The 13,552-nt window shown below is 44.8% G+C and overlaps 1 protein-coding gene across 5 annotated transcripts in view; it reads right to left on the bottom strand.

Moving 5' to 3' along the window:
- The window catches only part of LOC121579994 (cohesin subunit SA-2-like), a 29,562-nt gene extending 19,339 nt beyond the window's left edge, over positions 1–10,223 (bottom strand). For 3 of the 5 annotated variants that reach the window (XM_045224534.1, XM_045224532.1, XM_045224533.1), the window contains exons 1-4: positions 9,993–10,223; positions 3,068–3,194; positions 358–436; positions 70–225 (exon numbers count right to left, since the gene is read on the bottom strand). In XM_045224534.1, the coding sequence (XP_045080469.1) occupies positions 70–225; positions 358–436; positions 3,068–3,111 (279 nt within the window). In that variant the 5' untranslated portion in view covers positions 3,112–3,194; positions 9,993–10,223. Of the gene's footprint in view, positions 1–69; positions 226–357; positions 437–3,067; positions 3,195–9,418; positions 9,498–9,992 lie in introns of those variants that run through there. The other 2 variants (XM_045224530.1, XM_045224531.1) reach the window with 2 other exon arrangements.
- Positions 10,224–13,552: the final 3,329 nt, after the last annotated feature.

Below are 13,552 nucleotides of genomic sequence, written 5' to 3'. Positions count from 1 at the left end.
ATGAAAATACTACTATCACCAGCATGCTTTGAGAATTACATTGTCTAATAAAAAAAAGTTTGCACCAACCTGTGTGGCACTCTTCCCCATTTTCACCACCTCGAACAGGGTCATGCTCTCCATCCCGTTCTCCTGGTGGTGGCCATTCACCCGGCCAAGGCCAGCACCCTTCACTGCCCCACCCTTCCCCTTCTCTCCAGGGGCTTTCTTCCCCTTCTTACCCCCCTACAACAGACAGGAATACCATGTAAGGTGTTAGTGTACATTGTGTGTGCACAAATGTATAGCAGTATGTGACCATATCCAAATTATTATGGCTTTCTTGTGTTGATAGAGGACTTTAGATGCCAGTCTCACCTTTCCTTTCCCAAGCTTTGCATTCTTGACATCAGGGTCCTCAAGGTCTGTGTCAGAGGACAACTGTGTATCAGCCTCCCTGTACAGAAACCAAAATGAGGTCATTGCAACCATACATTGAGTTCCGTGGTTGCCATGGTGCCGTGAGGAAGCCTTGGAAGACAGCTCTGTAAATATTGTTCACTGAACAAAAATATAAACGCAACATGTAATGTGTTGGTCCCATGTTTCATGAGCTGAAATAAAAGATCCCCGATATTTTCCATAAGCACAAAAAGCTTATTTCTCTCTATTTTGTGCAAAAATGTGTTTACATCCCTGTTAGTGAGCATTTCTCCTTTGCCAAGATAATCAATCCACCTGACAGGTGTGGCATATCAAGAAGCTGATTAAACAGCATGATCATTACACAGGGGCACCTTGTGTTGTCACACAACACAATGCCACAAATGTCTCAAGTTTTGAGGGAGCATGCAATTGGCATGCTGACTGCAGGAATGTCCACCAGAGCTGTTGCCAGATAATTTAATGTTAATTTCTCTTCAATAAGCCGCCTCCAACATCGTTTTAGATAATTTGGCAGTACATCCAACCAGCCTTACAACTGCAGACCACGTGTAACCACGACAGCCCAGGACCTCCACATCCGGCTTCTTTACCTGCAGGATCGTCTGAGACCAGCCACCCGGACAGCTGATGAAACTGAGGATTATTTCTGTCTGTAATAAAGCACTTTTGTGGGGTAAAACTCATTCTGATTGGCTGGGCCTGGCTCCCAAGTGGGTGGGCCTCTCAGGCCCACCCATTGCTGTGCCCCTGCCCAGTCATGTGAAATTCATAGATTAGGGCCTACTGAATTTATTTCAATTGACTGATTTCATTATATGAACTGTAACTCAGTAAAACCGTTGAAATTCTTACATGTTGCGAACATGGGACCAACACTTTACATTTTGCGTTTATATTTTTGTTCATTATACACTACACATCAAAAGTTTTAGAACACCTACTCATTCAAGGGTGTTTCTTTATTTTTACTATTTTCTACATTGTAGAATAATAGTGAAGACATCAAAACTATGAAATAACACATATGGAATAATGTAGTAACCAAAAAAAGTGTTAAACAAATAAAAATATATTATATATTTGAGATTCTTCAAATAGCCACCCTTTGCCTTGATGATCGCTTTGCACACTCTTGGCATTCTCTCAACCAGCTTCATGAGGTAGTCACCTGGAATGCATTTCAATTAACAGGTGTGCCTTCTTAAAAGTTCATTTGTGGAATTTCTTTCCTTCTTAATGTGTTCGCGCCAATCAGTTGTGTTGTGACAAGGTAGGGGGGGGCGGGGGGTATACAGAAGATAGCCCTATTTGGTATAAGACCAAGTCCATATTATGGCAAGAACAGCTCAAATAAGCAAAGAGAAATGACAATCCATCATTACTTTAAGACATGAAGGTCAGTCAATACGGAAAATGTCAAGAACTTTGAAAGTTTCTTCAAGTGCAGTCGCAAAAACCATCAAGAGATATGATGAAACTGGCTCTCATGAGGACCGCCGCAGGAAAGGAAGACCCAGAGTTTCCTCTGCTGCAGAGGGTAAGTTAATTAGAGTTAACAGCCTCGGAAATTGCAGCCCAAATAAATGCTTCACATAGTTCAAGTAACCGACACATCTCAACATCAACTGTTCAGAGGAGACATCAGGCCTTCATGGTCGAATTGCTGCAAAGAAACCACTACTAAAGGACACCAATAAGAAGAAGAGACTTGCTTGGGCCAAGAAACACGAGCAATGGACATTACACCGGTAGAAATGTGTCCTTTGGTCTGGAGTCCAAATTTGAGATTTTTGGTTCCAACCGCCGTGTCTTTGTGAGACATGGTGTGGGTGAACGGATGATCTCCGCATGTGTATTTCCCACTGTAAAGCATGGAGGAGGAGGTGTTATGGTGTGGGGGTGCTTTGCTGGTGACACTGTCAGTGACTTATTTAGAATTCAAGGCACACTTAACCAGCATAGCTACCACAGCATTCTGCAGTGATACGCCATCCCATCTGGTTTGGGCTTAGTGTGACTATCATTTGTTGTTCAACAGGACAATGACCCAACACACCTCCAGGCTGTGTAAGGGCTATTTTACCAAGAAGGAGAGTGATTGAGTGCTGCATCAGATGACCTGGCCTCCACAATCCCCCGACCTCAACCAAATTGAGATGGTTTGGGATGAGTCGGACCACAGGGTGAATGAAAAGCAGCCAACAAGTGCTCAGCATATGTGGGAACTCCTTCAAGACTGTTGGAAAAGCATTCCAGGTGAAGCTGGTTGAGAGAATGCCAAGAGTGTGCAAAGCTATCATATTTTGATTTGTTTAACACTTTTTTGGTTACTACATGTTCCATAAGTGTTATTTCATAGTTGTGATGTCTTCACGATTATTCTACAATGTAGAAAATAGTAAAAATAAAGAAAAACCCTTGAATGAGTAGGTTTTCTAAAACTTTTGACCGGTAGTGTATATTTGATTTTTTCAAGCGAATGAGCTTCTGTTTGAAAAGCGCTATATAAAATAAATATATTGTTATTATACACACTGAACTAGTTTGATGGTCTATCTATGTAATACAATGCTTATGTCCACTGCATCTTCACCATTTGAAAAAAAAAAGGTGACACTTTTCACATCGAAGTTATACTTACTGAGGAAACTGAAACTCTGTGTGCAACTCTTGTGCTGCTATCATTTCTTTAACATTTTCTGGACCCACTCTAGTAAGTATGGACTTTTCCCCTTCTCAGGATCCACCAAAATGTAGGATATTACAACCTAGAATATATGAAAAGAAATGAGGGGTTAGTTCAATTGAGAAATGGATTGTGTTTCATAGAAGAGCTCTTCAGAGTACATACTTTGAGTTTAACACACTGCCCTTCTTTGAACAGATTTTCCTTCATGGTCAGGTTTCAAACTTTCAAATGGACAAAAGCAGTCTAACAATGGTTTTATGCCTATGTACAGTGGGGAAAAAAGTATTTAGTCAGCCACCAATTGTGTCACGCCCTGGCTCTGGGGACACTGTTATGTTGAGCCAGGGTGTGTAGATTTCTGTGTTGTAGGTCTAGTTGTTTCTTTTCTATGTTGCCAGTGTGGTTCTCAATCAGAGGCAACGAGTGTCAGCTGTGGCTGGTTGTCTCTGATTGGGAACCACATTTAAACAGGCTGTTTTTCCACAATAGTTGTGGGATCTTGTTCTAGTTGGTTTGTGTTAGACCGTTGACTGTCACGTTATCGTTTTGATCGTGTATCACCTATAATAAATATGTTCGCATTCAACGCTGCGCCTTGGTCCTCCTCTCTTACCGACAATCGTGACAGAAGATCCCACCAGAACTGGACCAAGCAGCGGGTCCAGGAGCCATCGCCAGGGAAAACCCTAGCGGATATCCAGCGCCTCCTCGACTGGGTCAAGCCGGGTGAGGAAGAGAGGGGCTTGACGTGGAAGCAGAAGGGCGAAAGGCTGGCGAGAAGTATGGAGACCTGGTCCACGGGTAGGAGTGAAGCCCATAAAATTTTTAGGGGGGGGCTAACGCCGTGGACGACGGGCCAGCAGGAGACCGCGACAGAGCGGCCCAGCGGGTTGGCAGAGGAGGCCGCCAGGTTACGGGGGCCACTGGTCGAAGAGGGGATGGAAGGTGTAGAGGCACGGCGAAGGGTACTGGGGTGTGTTACCAGTCCGGTCTGGCCCGTTCCAGATCCCTGCGTAGGGCCAGTGGTGTGTGTCCCCAGTACGGTCCGGCCTGTTCCTGCTCCCCGCACCAGGCCAATGGTGCGAGTCTCCAGCCCGGCCCGCTCCTGTTCCCCACACCAAGCCAGTGGTGTGCGTCGTCAGCCCGGCACGGCCCGTGCCTGTTCCCCACACCAAGCCAGTGGTGTGCGTCGTCAGCCCAGCACGGCCCGTGCCTGTTCCCCACACCAAGCCAGTGGTGCGCATCGCCAGCCCGGTCCGGCCCGCTCCTGCCCCCCACACCAAGCCAGTGGTGTGCGTCGTCAGCCCGGCACGGCCCGTGCCTGTTCCCCACACCAAGCCAGTGGTGTGCGTCGTCAGCCCGGCACGGCCCGTGCCTGTTCCCCACACCAAGCCAGTGGTGCGCATCGCCAGCCTGGTCCGGCCCACTCCTGCCCCCCACACCAAGCCAGTGGTGTGCGTCGTCAGCCCGGCATGGCCCGTGCCTGTTCCCCACACCAAGCCAGTGGTGTGCGTCGTCAGCCCGGCACGGCCCGTGCCTGTTCCCCACACCAAGCCAGTGGTGTGCGTCGTCAGCCCGGCACGGCCCGTGCCTGTTCCCCACACCAAGCCAGTGGTGCGCATCGCCAGCCCGGTCCGGCCCGCTCCTGTCCCCCACACCAAGCCAGTGGTGTGCGTCGTCAGCCCGGCATGGCCCGTGCCTGTTCCCCACACCAAGCCAGTGGTGTGCGTCGTCAGCCCGGCACGGCCCGTGCCTGTTCCCCACACCAAGCCAGTGGTGCGCATCGCCAGCCCGGTCCGGCCCGCTCCTGCTCCCCACACCAAGCCAGTGGTGTGCGTCGTCAGCCCGGCACGGCCCGTGCCTGTTCCCCACACCAAGCCAGTGGTGTGCGTCGTCAGCCCGGCACGGCCCGTGCCTGTTCCCCACACCAAGCCAGTGGTGTGCGTCGTCAGTCCGGCACGTCCCGTGCCTGTTCCACCGGTGCTTGGTCCTGCACCGGTCAGATGCTTCACACCGGAGCTAGAGCAATCCGCTCCACCAATGTGCAGTCCAGCTCAGGCCAGCGGGGCCAGACCGGACCAGGGGTACTTTGGGGGGTTGGAGAGGGAGCGGGGATCAGGCCCAGAGCCGGATCCACCGCCTAGGCGGAGTGCCCACCCGGTCCCTCCCCTGTGGTATTTGGTTGGCGCGGTCGGAGTCCGCGCCTTTAGGGGGGGGTACTGTCACGCCCTGGCTCTGGGGACACTGTTATGTTGAGCCAGGGTGTGTAGATTTCTGTGTTGTAGGTCTAGTTGTTTCTTTTCTATGTTGCCAGTGTGGTTCTCAATCAGAGGCAACGAGTGTCAGCTGTGGCTGGTTGTCTCTGATTGGGAACCACATTTAAACAGGCTGTTTTTCCACAATAGTTGTGGGATCTTGTTCTAGTTGGTTTGTGTTAGACCGTTGACTGTCACGTTATCGTTTTGATCGTGTATCACCTATAATAAATATGTTCGCATTCAACGCTGCGCCTTGGTCCTCTCTTACCGACGATCGTGACAAATTGTGCAAGTTCTCCCACTTAAAAAGATGAGAGAGGCCTGTAATTTTCATCATAGGTACACGTCAACTATGACAGACAAAATGAGAAAAACAAATACAGAAAATCACATTGTAGGATTTTTTATGAATTTATTTGCAAATTATGGTGGAAAATAAGTATTTGGTCAATAACAAAAGTTTCTCAATACTTTGTTATATACCCTTTGTTGGCAATGACACAGGTCAAACGTTTTCTGTAAGTCTTCACAAGGTTTTCACACACTGTTGCTGGTATTTTGGCCCATTCCTCCATGCAGATCTCCTCTAGAGCAGTGATGTTTTGGGGCTGTCGCTGGGCAACATGGACTTTCAACTCCCTCCAAATATTTTCTATGGGGTTGAGACGTTTCATCTTCAATGCCCTTGCTGATGGAAGGAGGTTTTCACTCAAAATCTCACGATACATGGCCCCATTCTTTCCTTTACACGGATCAGTCATCCTGGTCCCTTTGCAGAAAAACTGCCCCAAAGCATGATGTTTCCACCCCCATGCTTCACAGTAGGTATGGTGTTCTTTGGATGCAACTCAGCATTCTTTGTCCTCCAAACACGACGAGTTGAGTTTTTACCAAAAAGTTCTATTTTGGTTTCATCTGACCATATGACATTCTCCCAATCCTCTTCTGGATCATCCAAATGCACTCTAGCAAACTTCAGACGGGCCTGGACATGTACTGGCTTAAGCAGGGGGACACGTCTGGCACTGCAGGATTTGAGTCCCTGGCGGCGTAGTGTGTTACTGATGGTAGGCTTTGTTACTTTGGTCCCAGCTCTCTGCAGGTCATTCACTTGGTTCCCCGTGTGGATCTGGGATTTTTGCTCACCGTTCTTGTGATCATTTTGACCCCACGGGGTGAGATCTTGCGTGGAGCCCCAGATCGAGGGAGATTATCAGTGGTCTTGTATGTCTTCCATTTCCTAATAATTGCTCCCACAGTTGATTTCTTCAAACCAAGCTGCTTACCTATTGCATATTCAGTCTTCCCAGCCTGGTGCAGGTCTACAATTTTGTTTCTGGTGTCCTTTGACAGCTCTTTGGTCTTGGCCATAGTGGAGTTTGGAGTGTGACTGTTTGAGGTTGTGGACAGGTGTCTTTTATACTGATAAGTTCAAACAGGTGCCATTAATACAGGTAACGAGTGGAGGACAGAGGAGCCTCTTAAAGAAGAAGTTACAGGTCTGTGAGAGCCAGAAATCTTGATTGTTTGTAGGTGACCAAATACTTATTTTCCACCATAATTTGCAAATAAATTCATAAAAAATCCTACAATGTGATTTTCTGGATTTTTTTTCCTCAATTTGTCTGTCATAGTTGACGTGTACCTATGATGAAAATTACAGGCCTCTCTCATCTTTTTAAGTGGGAGAACTTGCACAATTGGTGGCTGACTAAATACTTTTTCCCCCCACTGTATCACTTAAGTGTGTGTAGGTTGATGTGTAACAAGTATAATGCCTTAACCGTGTAGACCAACTTTCTTGACTCATCACAGATGCTACTGCTTATTATCTATCCTGTTGCATAGTCACTTTACCCCTACCTATATGTACATATCTACCTAAATTACCTCGTACCCCTGCACATTGACTCGGTACTGGTACCCCGTGTATATAGCCAAGTTATCGTTACTCACTGTGTATTTATTCTTTGTGTTACCTATTATTTTTCTCTCTGCATCGTTGGAAAGGGCCCGTAAGTAAGCGTTTCACTGTTAGTCTACACCTGTTGTTTACCAAGCATGTGACAAATGGAAATGTGTGCACCAACTTGCAAGCTAACTAGCTAGTCGCTACTAGAGCAGGGGTCCACAATTAAATTAATCCGTGGGCCGATGATTTGCTGGTGATTTTACAGTTTTAACTAAAAGACAACGAATAAAAAACATAAATACACAGTACCAGTCAAAAGTTTGGACACACCTACTCATTCAAGGGTTTTTCTTTATTTTTACTATTTTCTACATGTATAATAATAGTGAAGACATCAAAACTATGAAATAACACATGGAATCATGTATTTTACATTTACATTTTAGTCATTTAGCAGACGCTCTTCTCCAGAGTGCATACATTTTTTTTCTCCATACAGTAACCAAAATAGTGTTAAACAAATCAAAATAGATTTTATATTTAAGATTCTTCAAAGTAGCCACCCTTTGCCTTGATGACAGCTTTGCGCACGGCGGTTGGAGCCAGAAATCTCCAATTTGGACTCATCAGACCAAAGGACAAATTGTCCATTACTTGTGTTTCTTGCCCCAAGCAAGTCTCTTCTTCTTATTGGTGTCCTTTAGTAGTGGTTTCTTTGCAGCAATTCGACCATGAAGGCCTGATTCACGCAGTCTCCTCTGAACAGTTGATGTTGAGATGTGTCTGTTACTTGAACTCTGTGAAGCATTTATTTGGGCTGCAATCTGAGGTGCAGTTAACTCTAATGAAGTTATCCTCTGCAGCAGAGGTAACTCTGGGTCTTCCTTTCCTGTGGCGGTCCTCATGAGAGCCAGTTTCATCATAGCGCTTGATGGTTTTTGCGACTGCACTTGAAGAAACTTTCAAAGTTCTTGACATTTTCCAGATTGACTGACCTTCATGTCTTAAAGTAATGATGGACTGTCATTTCTCTTTGCTTATTTGAGCTGTTCTTGCCATAATATGGACTTGGTCTTTTACAAAATAGGGCTATCTTCTGTATACCTTGTCACAACACAACTGATTGGCTCAAACGCATTAAGAAGGAAAAAAAATCACAAATTAACTTTTAACAAGGCACACCTGTTAATTGAAATGCATTCCAGGTGACTACCTCATGAAGCTGGTTGAGAGAATGCCAAGCGTGTGCAAAGTTGTCATCAAGGTAAAGGATGGCTATTTGAAGAATCTCAAATATAAAATATGTTTATAATGCATCTGTCATGTACAGGTCCCCTGTAGCTCAGTTGGTAGAGCATGGTGCTTGCAACGCCAGGGTTGTGGGTTCGTTTCCCACGGGGGCCCAGCATGAAAATGTATGCATTCAATAACTGTAAGTCGCTCTAGATAAGAGCATCTGCTAAATGACTACAAATGTAAAAATGTAATGTTTTTGATTTGATTAACACTTTTTTGGTTACATGATTCCGTGTGTTGTTTCATAGTTTTGATGTCTTCACTATAATTATATAATGTAGAAAATAGTAAAAAATAAATACAAACACTGGAATAGGTAGGTGTGTCCAAACTTTTGACTGGTACTGTATATATAAACATTTTCTCAGAGAACTTGGTGGGCCAAATAAAATCGCCCGCTGGCCGCCTTTTGGGGAACCCTAGTTAGTTGCTTTGCTAAGTAGCCAGCTATTAAAGCTAACGATGCTTCAAAATGAAAGATGAAGGCCATTCGCTAAGCTGCGTCAGCAAACTTCTTTGCAAATGAGAAGCACGAACGAACTAACTAGCTAGCAACACGTCGGCTTTCTCTCCATTTTGAGGCCTGCTCCATGTAAGGCCAGCAATATACGTTCTTAAAATACTCCATCTTTGTTCATTGGTTGATGTCGGCGAATACAAGGTTGGCTATCATTCTGGGGCTGTCAGAACTGTAATGGTAACAGTAAATATAACTAAGTTAACAGTTAAAACAAAAAATGCAACTAACCGACTAGTACGAAAATGAATATGTTGTAATACTAGCTAGCTAGACACATTTTCAATATAGTTAACGAGCTACTCCCCGAAACAAGTTACCTAGCTATTTTTCCTTGCTTGGTAGGGTCTTCCGTGTAAACAATGTTCGACGTCCTCCATCTTTGCCAGCAGCTAGCTAACGTTAACTGGCTATCATTATTAGCTAGCTGGCTATCTAACTAGGTAATGGTTAACGTTAGTTATAAACAAGCACTCGCATTATGTGTTTTTTGTGAGCAAGACGATTTAGTAACGATTCCGACTCAAAATCAGGCAAAGTCGCTGCACACATCGTGAAAGAGCAACCTAGCTAACGAACTACCAGTAACTACCATGTTATTACTACTGTTAGTGTACTAATAGTTAACGTCACAGCAAATATATTTATCCTTGTTATTTCTCTGTGGTTACACAGTCAAGTGACACGTCTATATGGTTTGATGAAAGCTAATTTGCGACATAACCGCTACTTGAAATCCCAGTTCCTTATTGTAGCTAGCTAACATGAATTGTCCTACAAATAGCTAATAACGTGCTAGTGTATTCAACATTAATAACAACACAGCTAGCTAACGTTAGCTAGCTAGGTAAAACGACAAACTGCCAGAATCATATCCGCCATTTTACAACTTACCTTGTTGTTTGAATCAAACACTGTAATCCATCATCAAACTAGTCCAGATGTTTCTGAAGTTGTCTCGCTGGAACGTTTATTAATTATTCAATATATAATTGGCTATTTATCACACTCTGATTTTTTTGATTTTTTCGATCTGATTCCTGATCTATGGCTACTCTTTTTTTCTGCTAGCTAGCATGTCTCAGTTTGTTGTCGATGGATTCGTGTCGCTGATGTCGCACCACCTGTCGGTCATATTGAACACTACACTTGACCGCAACCTAATTTTCGTACAACAATCATAGATAGGACATTGCCATAACACGGACTGTTGATGATACATAAACCACTGCGAACCAGTATACACATGATGATATAGGCTTTGCACAGCGATAAATAGGAATACCTTTTTACGCACAACATGTTTTATGTACATTAGGTAACCATAACAGATCATTTAATTTAAAAGGGGCTTTACATCTCTAGTCTACCAGTTTCCACTCCCATAAACTCCATTCTCTTACTAACCTTTTTCTTGACTCTCACAGACAGAATCAGAAATAATGTTGTAGAACAGTATCAGAAATCAGGATGTAGACAATATACAGTGGGGGAAAAAAGTATTTAGTCAGCCACCAATTGTGCAAGTTCTCCCACTTAAAAAGATGAGAGAGGCCTGTAATTTTCATCATAGGTACACGTCAACTATGACAGACAAAATGAGAAAAACAAATACAGAAAATCACATTGTAGGATTTGTAATGAATTTATTTGCAAATTATGGTGGAAAATAAGTATTTGGTCAATAACAAAAGTTTCTCAATACTTTGTTATATACCCTTTGTTGGCAATGACACAGGTCAAACGTTTTCTGTAAGTCTTCACAAGGTTTTCACACACTGTTGCTGGTATTTTGGCCCATTCCTCCATGCAGATCTCCTCTAGAGCAGTGATGTTTTGGGGCTGTCGCTGGGCAACACGGGCTTTCAACTCCCTCCAAAGATTTTCTATGGGGTTGAGATCTGGAGACTGGCTAGGCCACTCCAGGACCTTGAAATGCTTCTTACGAAGCCACTCCTTCGTTGCCCGGGCGGTGTGTTTGGGATCATTGTCATGCTGAAAGACCCAGCCACGTTTCATCTTCAATGCCCTTGCTGATGGAAGGAGGTTTTCACTCAAAATCTCACGATACATGGCCCCATTCATTCTTTCCTTTACACGGATCAGTCATCCTGGTCCCTTTGCAGAAAAACAGCCCCAAAGCATGATGTTTCCACCCCCATGCTTCACAGTAGGTATGGTGTTCTTTGGATGCAACTCAGCATTCTTTGTCCTCCAAACACGACGAGTTGAGTTTTTACCAAAAAGTTCTATTTTGGTTTCATCTGACCATATGACATTCTCCCAATCCTCTTCTGGATCATCCAAATGCACTCTAGCAAACTTCAGACGGGCCTGGACATGTACTGGCTTAAGCAGGGGGACACGTCTGGCACTGCAGGATGAGAGTCCCTGGCGGCGTAGTGTGTTACTGATGGTAGGCTTTGTTACTTTGGTCCCAGCTCTCTGCAGGACATTCACTAGGTCCCCCCGTGTGGTTCTGGGATTTTTGCTCACCGTTCTTGTGATCATTTTGACCCCACGGTGTGAGATCTTGCGTGCTCCACGACCTCCCATATCGAGGGAGATTATCAGTGGTCTTGTATGTCTTCCATTTCCTAATAATTGCTCCCACAGTTGATTTCTTCAAACCAAGCTGCTTACCTATTGCATATTCAGTCTTCCCAGCCTGGTGCAGGTCTACAATTTTGTTTCTGGTGTCCTTTGACAGCTCTTTGGTCTTGGCCATAGTGGAGTTTGGAGTGTGACTGTTTGAGGTTGTGGACAGGTGTCTTTTATACTGATAACAAGTTCAAACAGGTGCCATTAATACAGGTAACGAGTGGAGGACAGAGAAGCCTCTTAAAGAAGAAGTTACAGATCTGTGAGAGCCAGAAATCTTGCTTGTTTGTAGGTGACCAAATACTTATTTTCCACCATAATTTGCAAATAAATTCATTACAAATCCTACAATGTGATTTTCTGGAATTTTTTTCCTCAATTTGTCTGTCATAGTTGACGTGTACCTATGATGAAAATTACAGGCCTCTCTCATCTTTTTAAGTGGGAGAACTTGCACAATTGGTGGCTGACTAAATACTTTTTTCCCCCACTGTATTTTTTCTTAATTTCTGTTACCTGCCAGGACTCCCAGTGAGCCCTATAATAAACAGCTGTGTCTGAATGGAGCAATGACAGATTTGAGTTTGCTGTGAGCCCCTACACTACTTATTTAAATTATGAGAAACCAGAATCAAGTTAACAAACAGATCACCGACCATTTCGAATACCACCGTACCTTCTCCGCTATGCAATCCGGTTTCCGAGCTGGTCATGGGTGCACTTCAGCCACGCTCAAGGTCCTAAACGATATTATAACCGCGATTGATAATAGACAGTACTGTGCAGCCGTCTTCATCGACCTGGCCAAGGCTTTCGACTCTGTCAACCACTGCATTCTTATTGGCAGACTAAATAGCCTTGGTTTCTCAAATGACTGCCTCGCCTGGTTCACCAACTACTTCTCAGATAGAGTTCAGTGTGTCAAATCGGAGGGCCTGTTGTCTGGACCTATGGCAGTCTCTATGGGGGTGCCACAGGGTTCAATTCTTGGGCCGACACTTTTCTCCGTGTATATCAATGATGTCGCTCTTGCTGCTGGTGACTCTCAGATCCACCTCTACGCAGACGACACCATTTTGTATACATCTGGCCCTTCATTGGACACTGTGTTAACAAACCTCCAAACGAGCTTCAATGCCATACAACACTCCTTCAGTAGCCTCCAACTGCTCTTAAACACTAGTAAAACTAAATGCATGCTTTTCAATCGAACGCTGCTGGCACCCGCCCACCCGACTAGAATCACCACTCTCGACGGGTCTGACCTAGAGTATGTGGACAATTACAAATACCTAGGTATATAAACTCTCCTCCCAGACTCACATAAAGAATCTCCAATCCAAAGTTAAATCTAGAATCGGCTTCCTATTTCGCAACAAAGCCTCCTTCACTCATGCTGCCAAACATGCCCTCGTAAAACTGACTATCCTACCGATCCTTGACTTCGGCGATGTCATTTACAAAATAGCCTCCAACACTCTACTCAGCAAATTGGATGTAGTCTATCACAGTGCCATCCGTTTTGTCTCCAAAGCCCCATACACTACCCACCACTGTGACCTGTACGCTCTTGTTGGCTGGTCCTCACTACATGTTCGTCGTCAAACCCACTGGCTCCAGGCCATCTATAAATCACTGCTAGTGCTAGGCAAATCCCTGCCTTATCTTAGCTCATTGGTCAACATAGCAGTACCCACCCGTAGTCTGCGCTCCAGCAGGTATATCTCACTGGTCATTCCCAAAGCCAACACCTCCTTTGGCCGCCATTCCTTCCAGTTCTCTGCTGCCAATGACTGGAATGAATTGCAAAAATCTCTGAAGCTGGAGACTCTTATCGCCCTCACTAACTTTAA

The sequence above is a fragment of the Coregonus clupeaformis genome, chromosome 13, assembly GCF_020615455.1.
Source record: "Coregonus clupeaformis isolate EN_2021a chromosome 13, ASM2061545v1, whole genome shotgun sequence".
In the NCBI taxonomy this organism is placed as follows: domain Eukaryota; kingdom Metazoa; phylum Chordata; class Actinopteri; order Salmoniformes; family Salmonidae; genus Coregonus; species Coregonus clupeaformis.
This window is presented reverse-complemented; position numbering and strand designations above follow the sequence as displayed.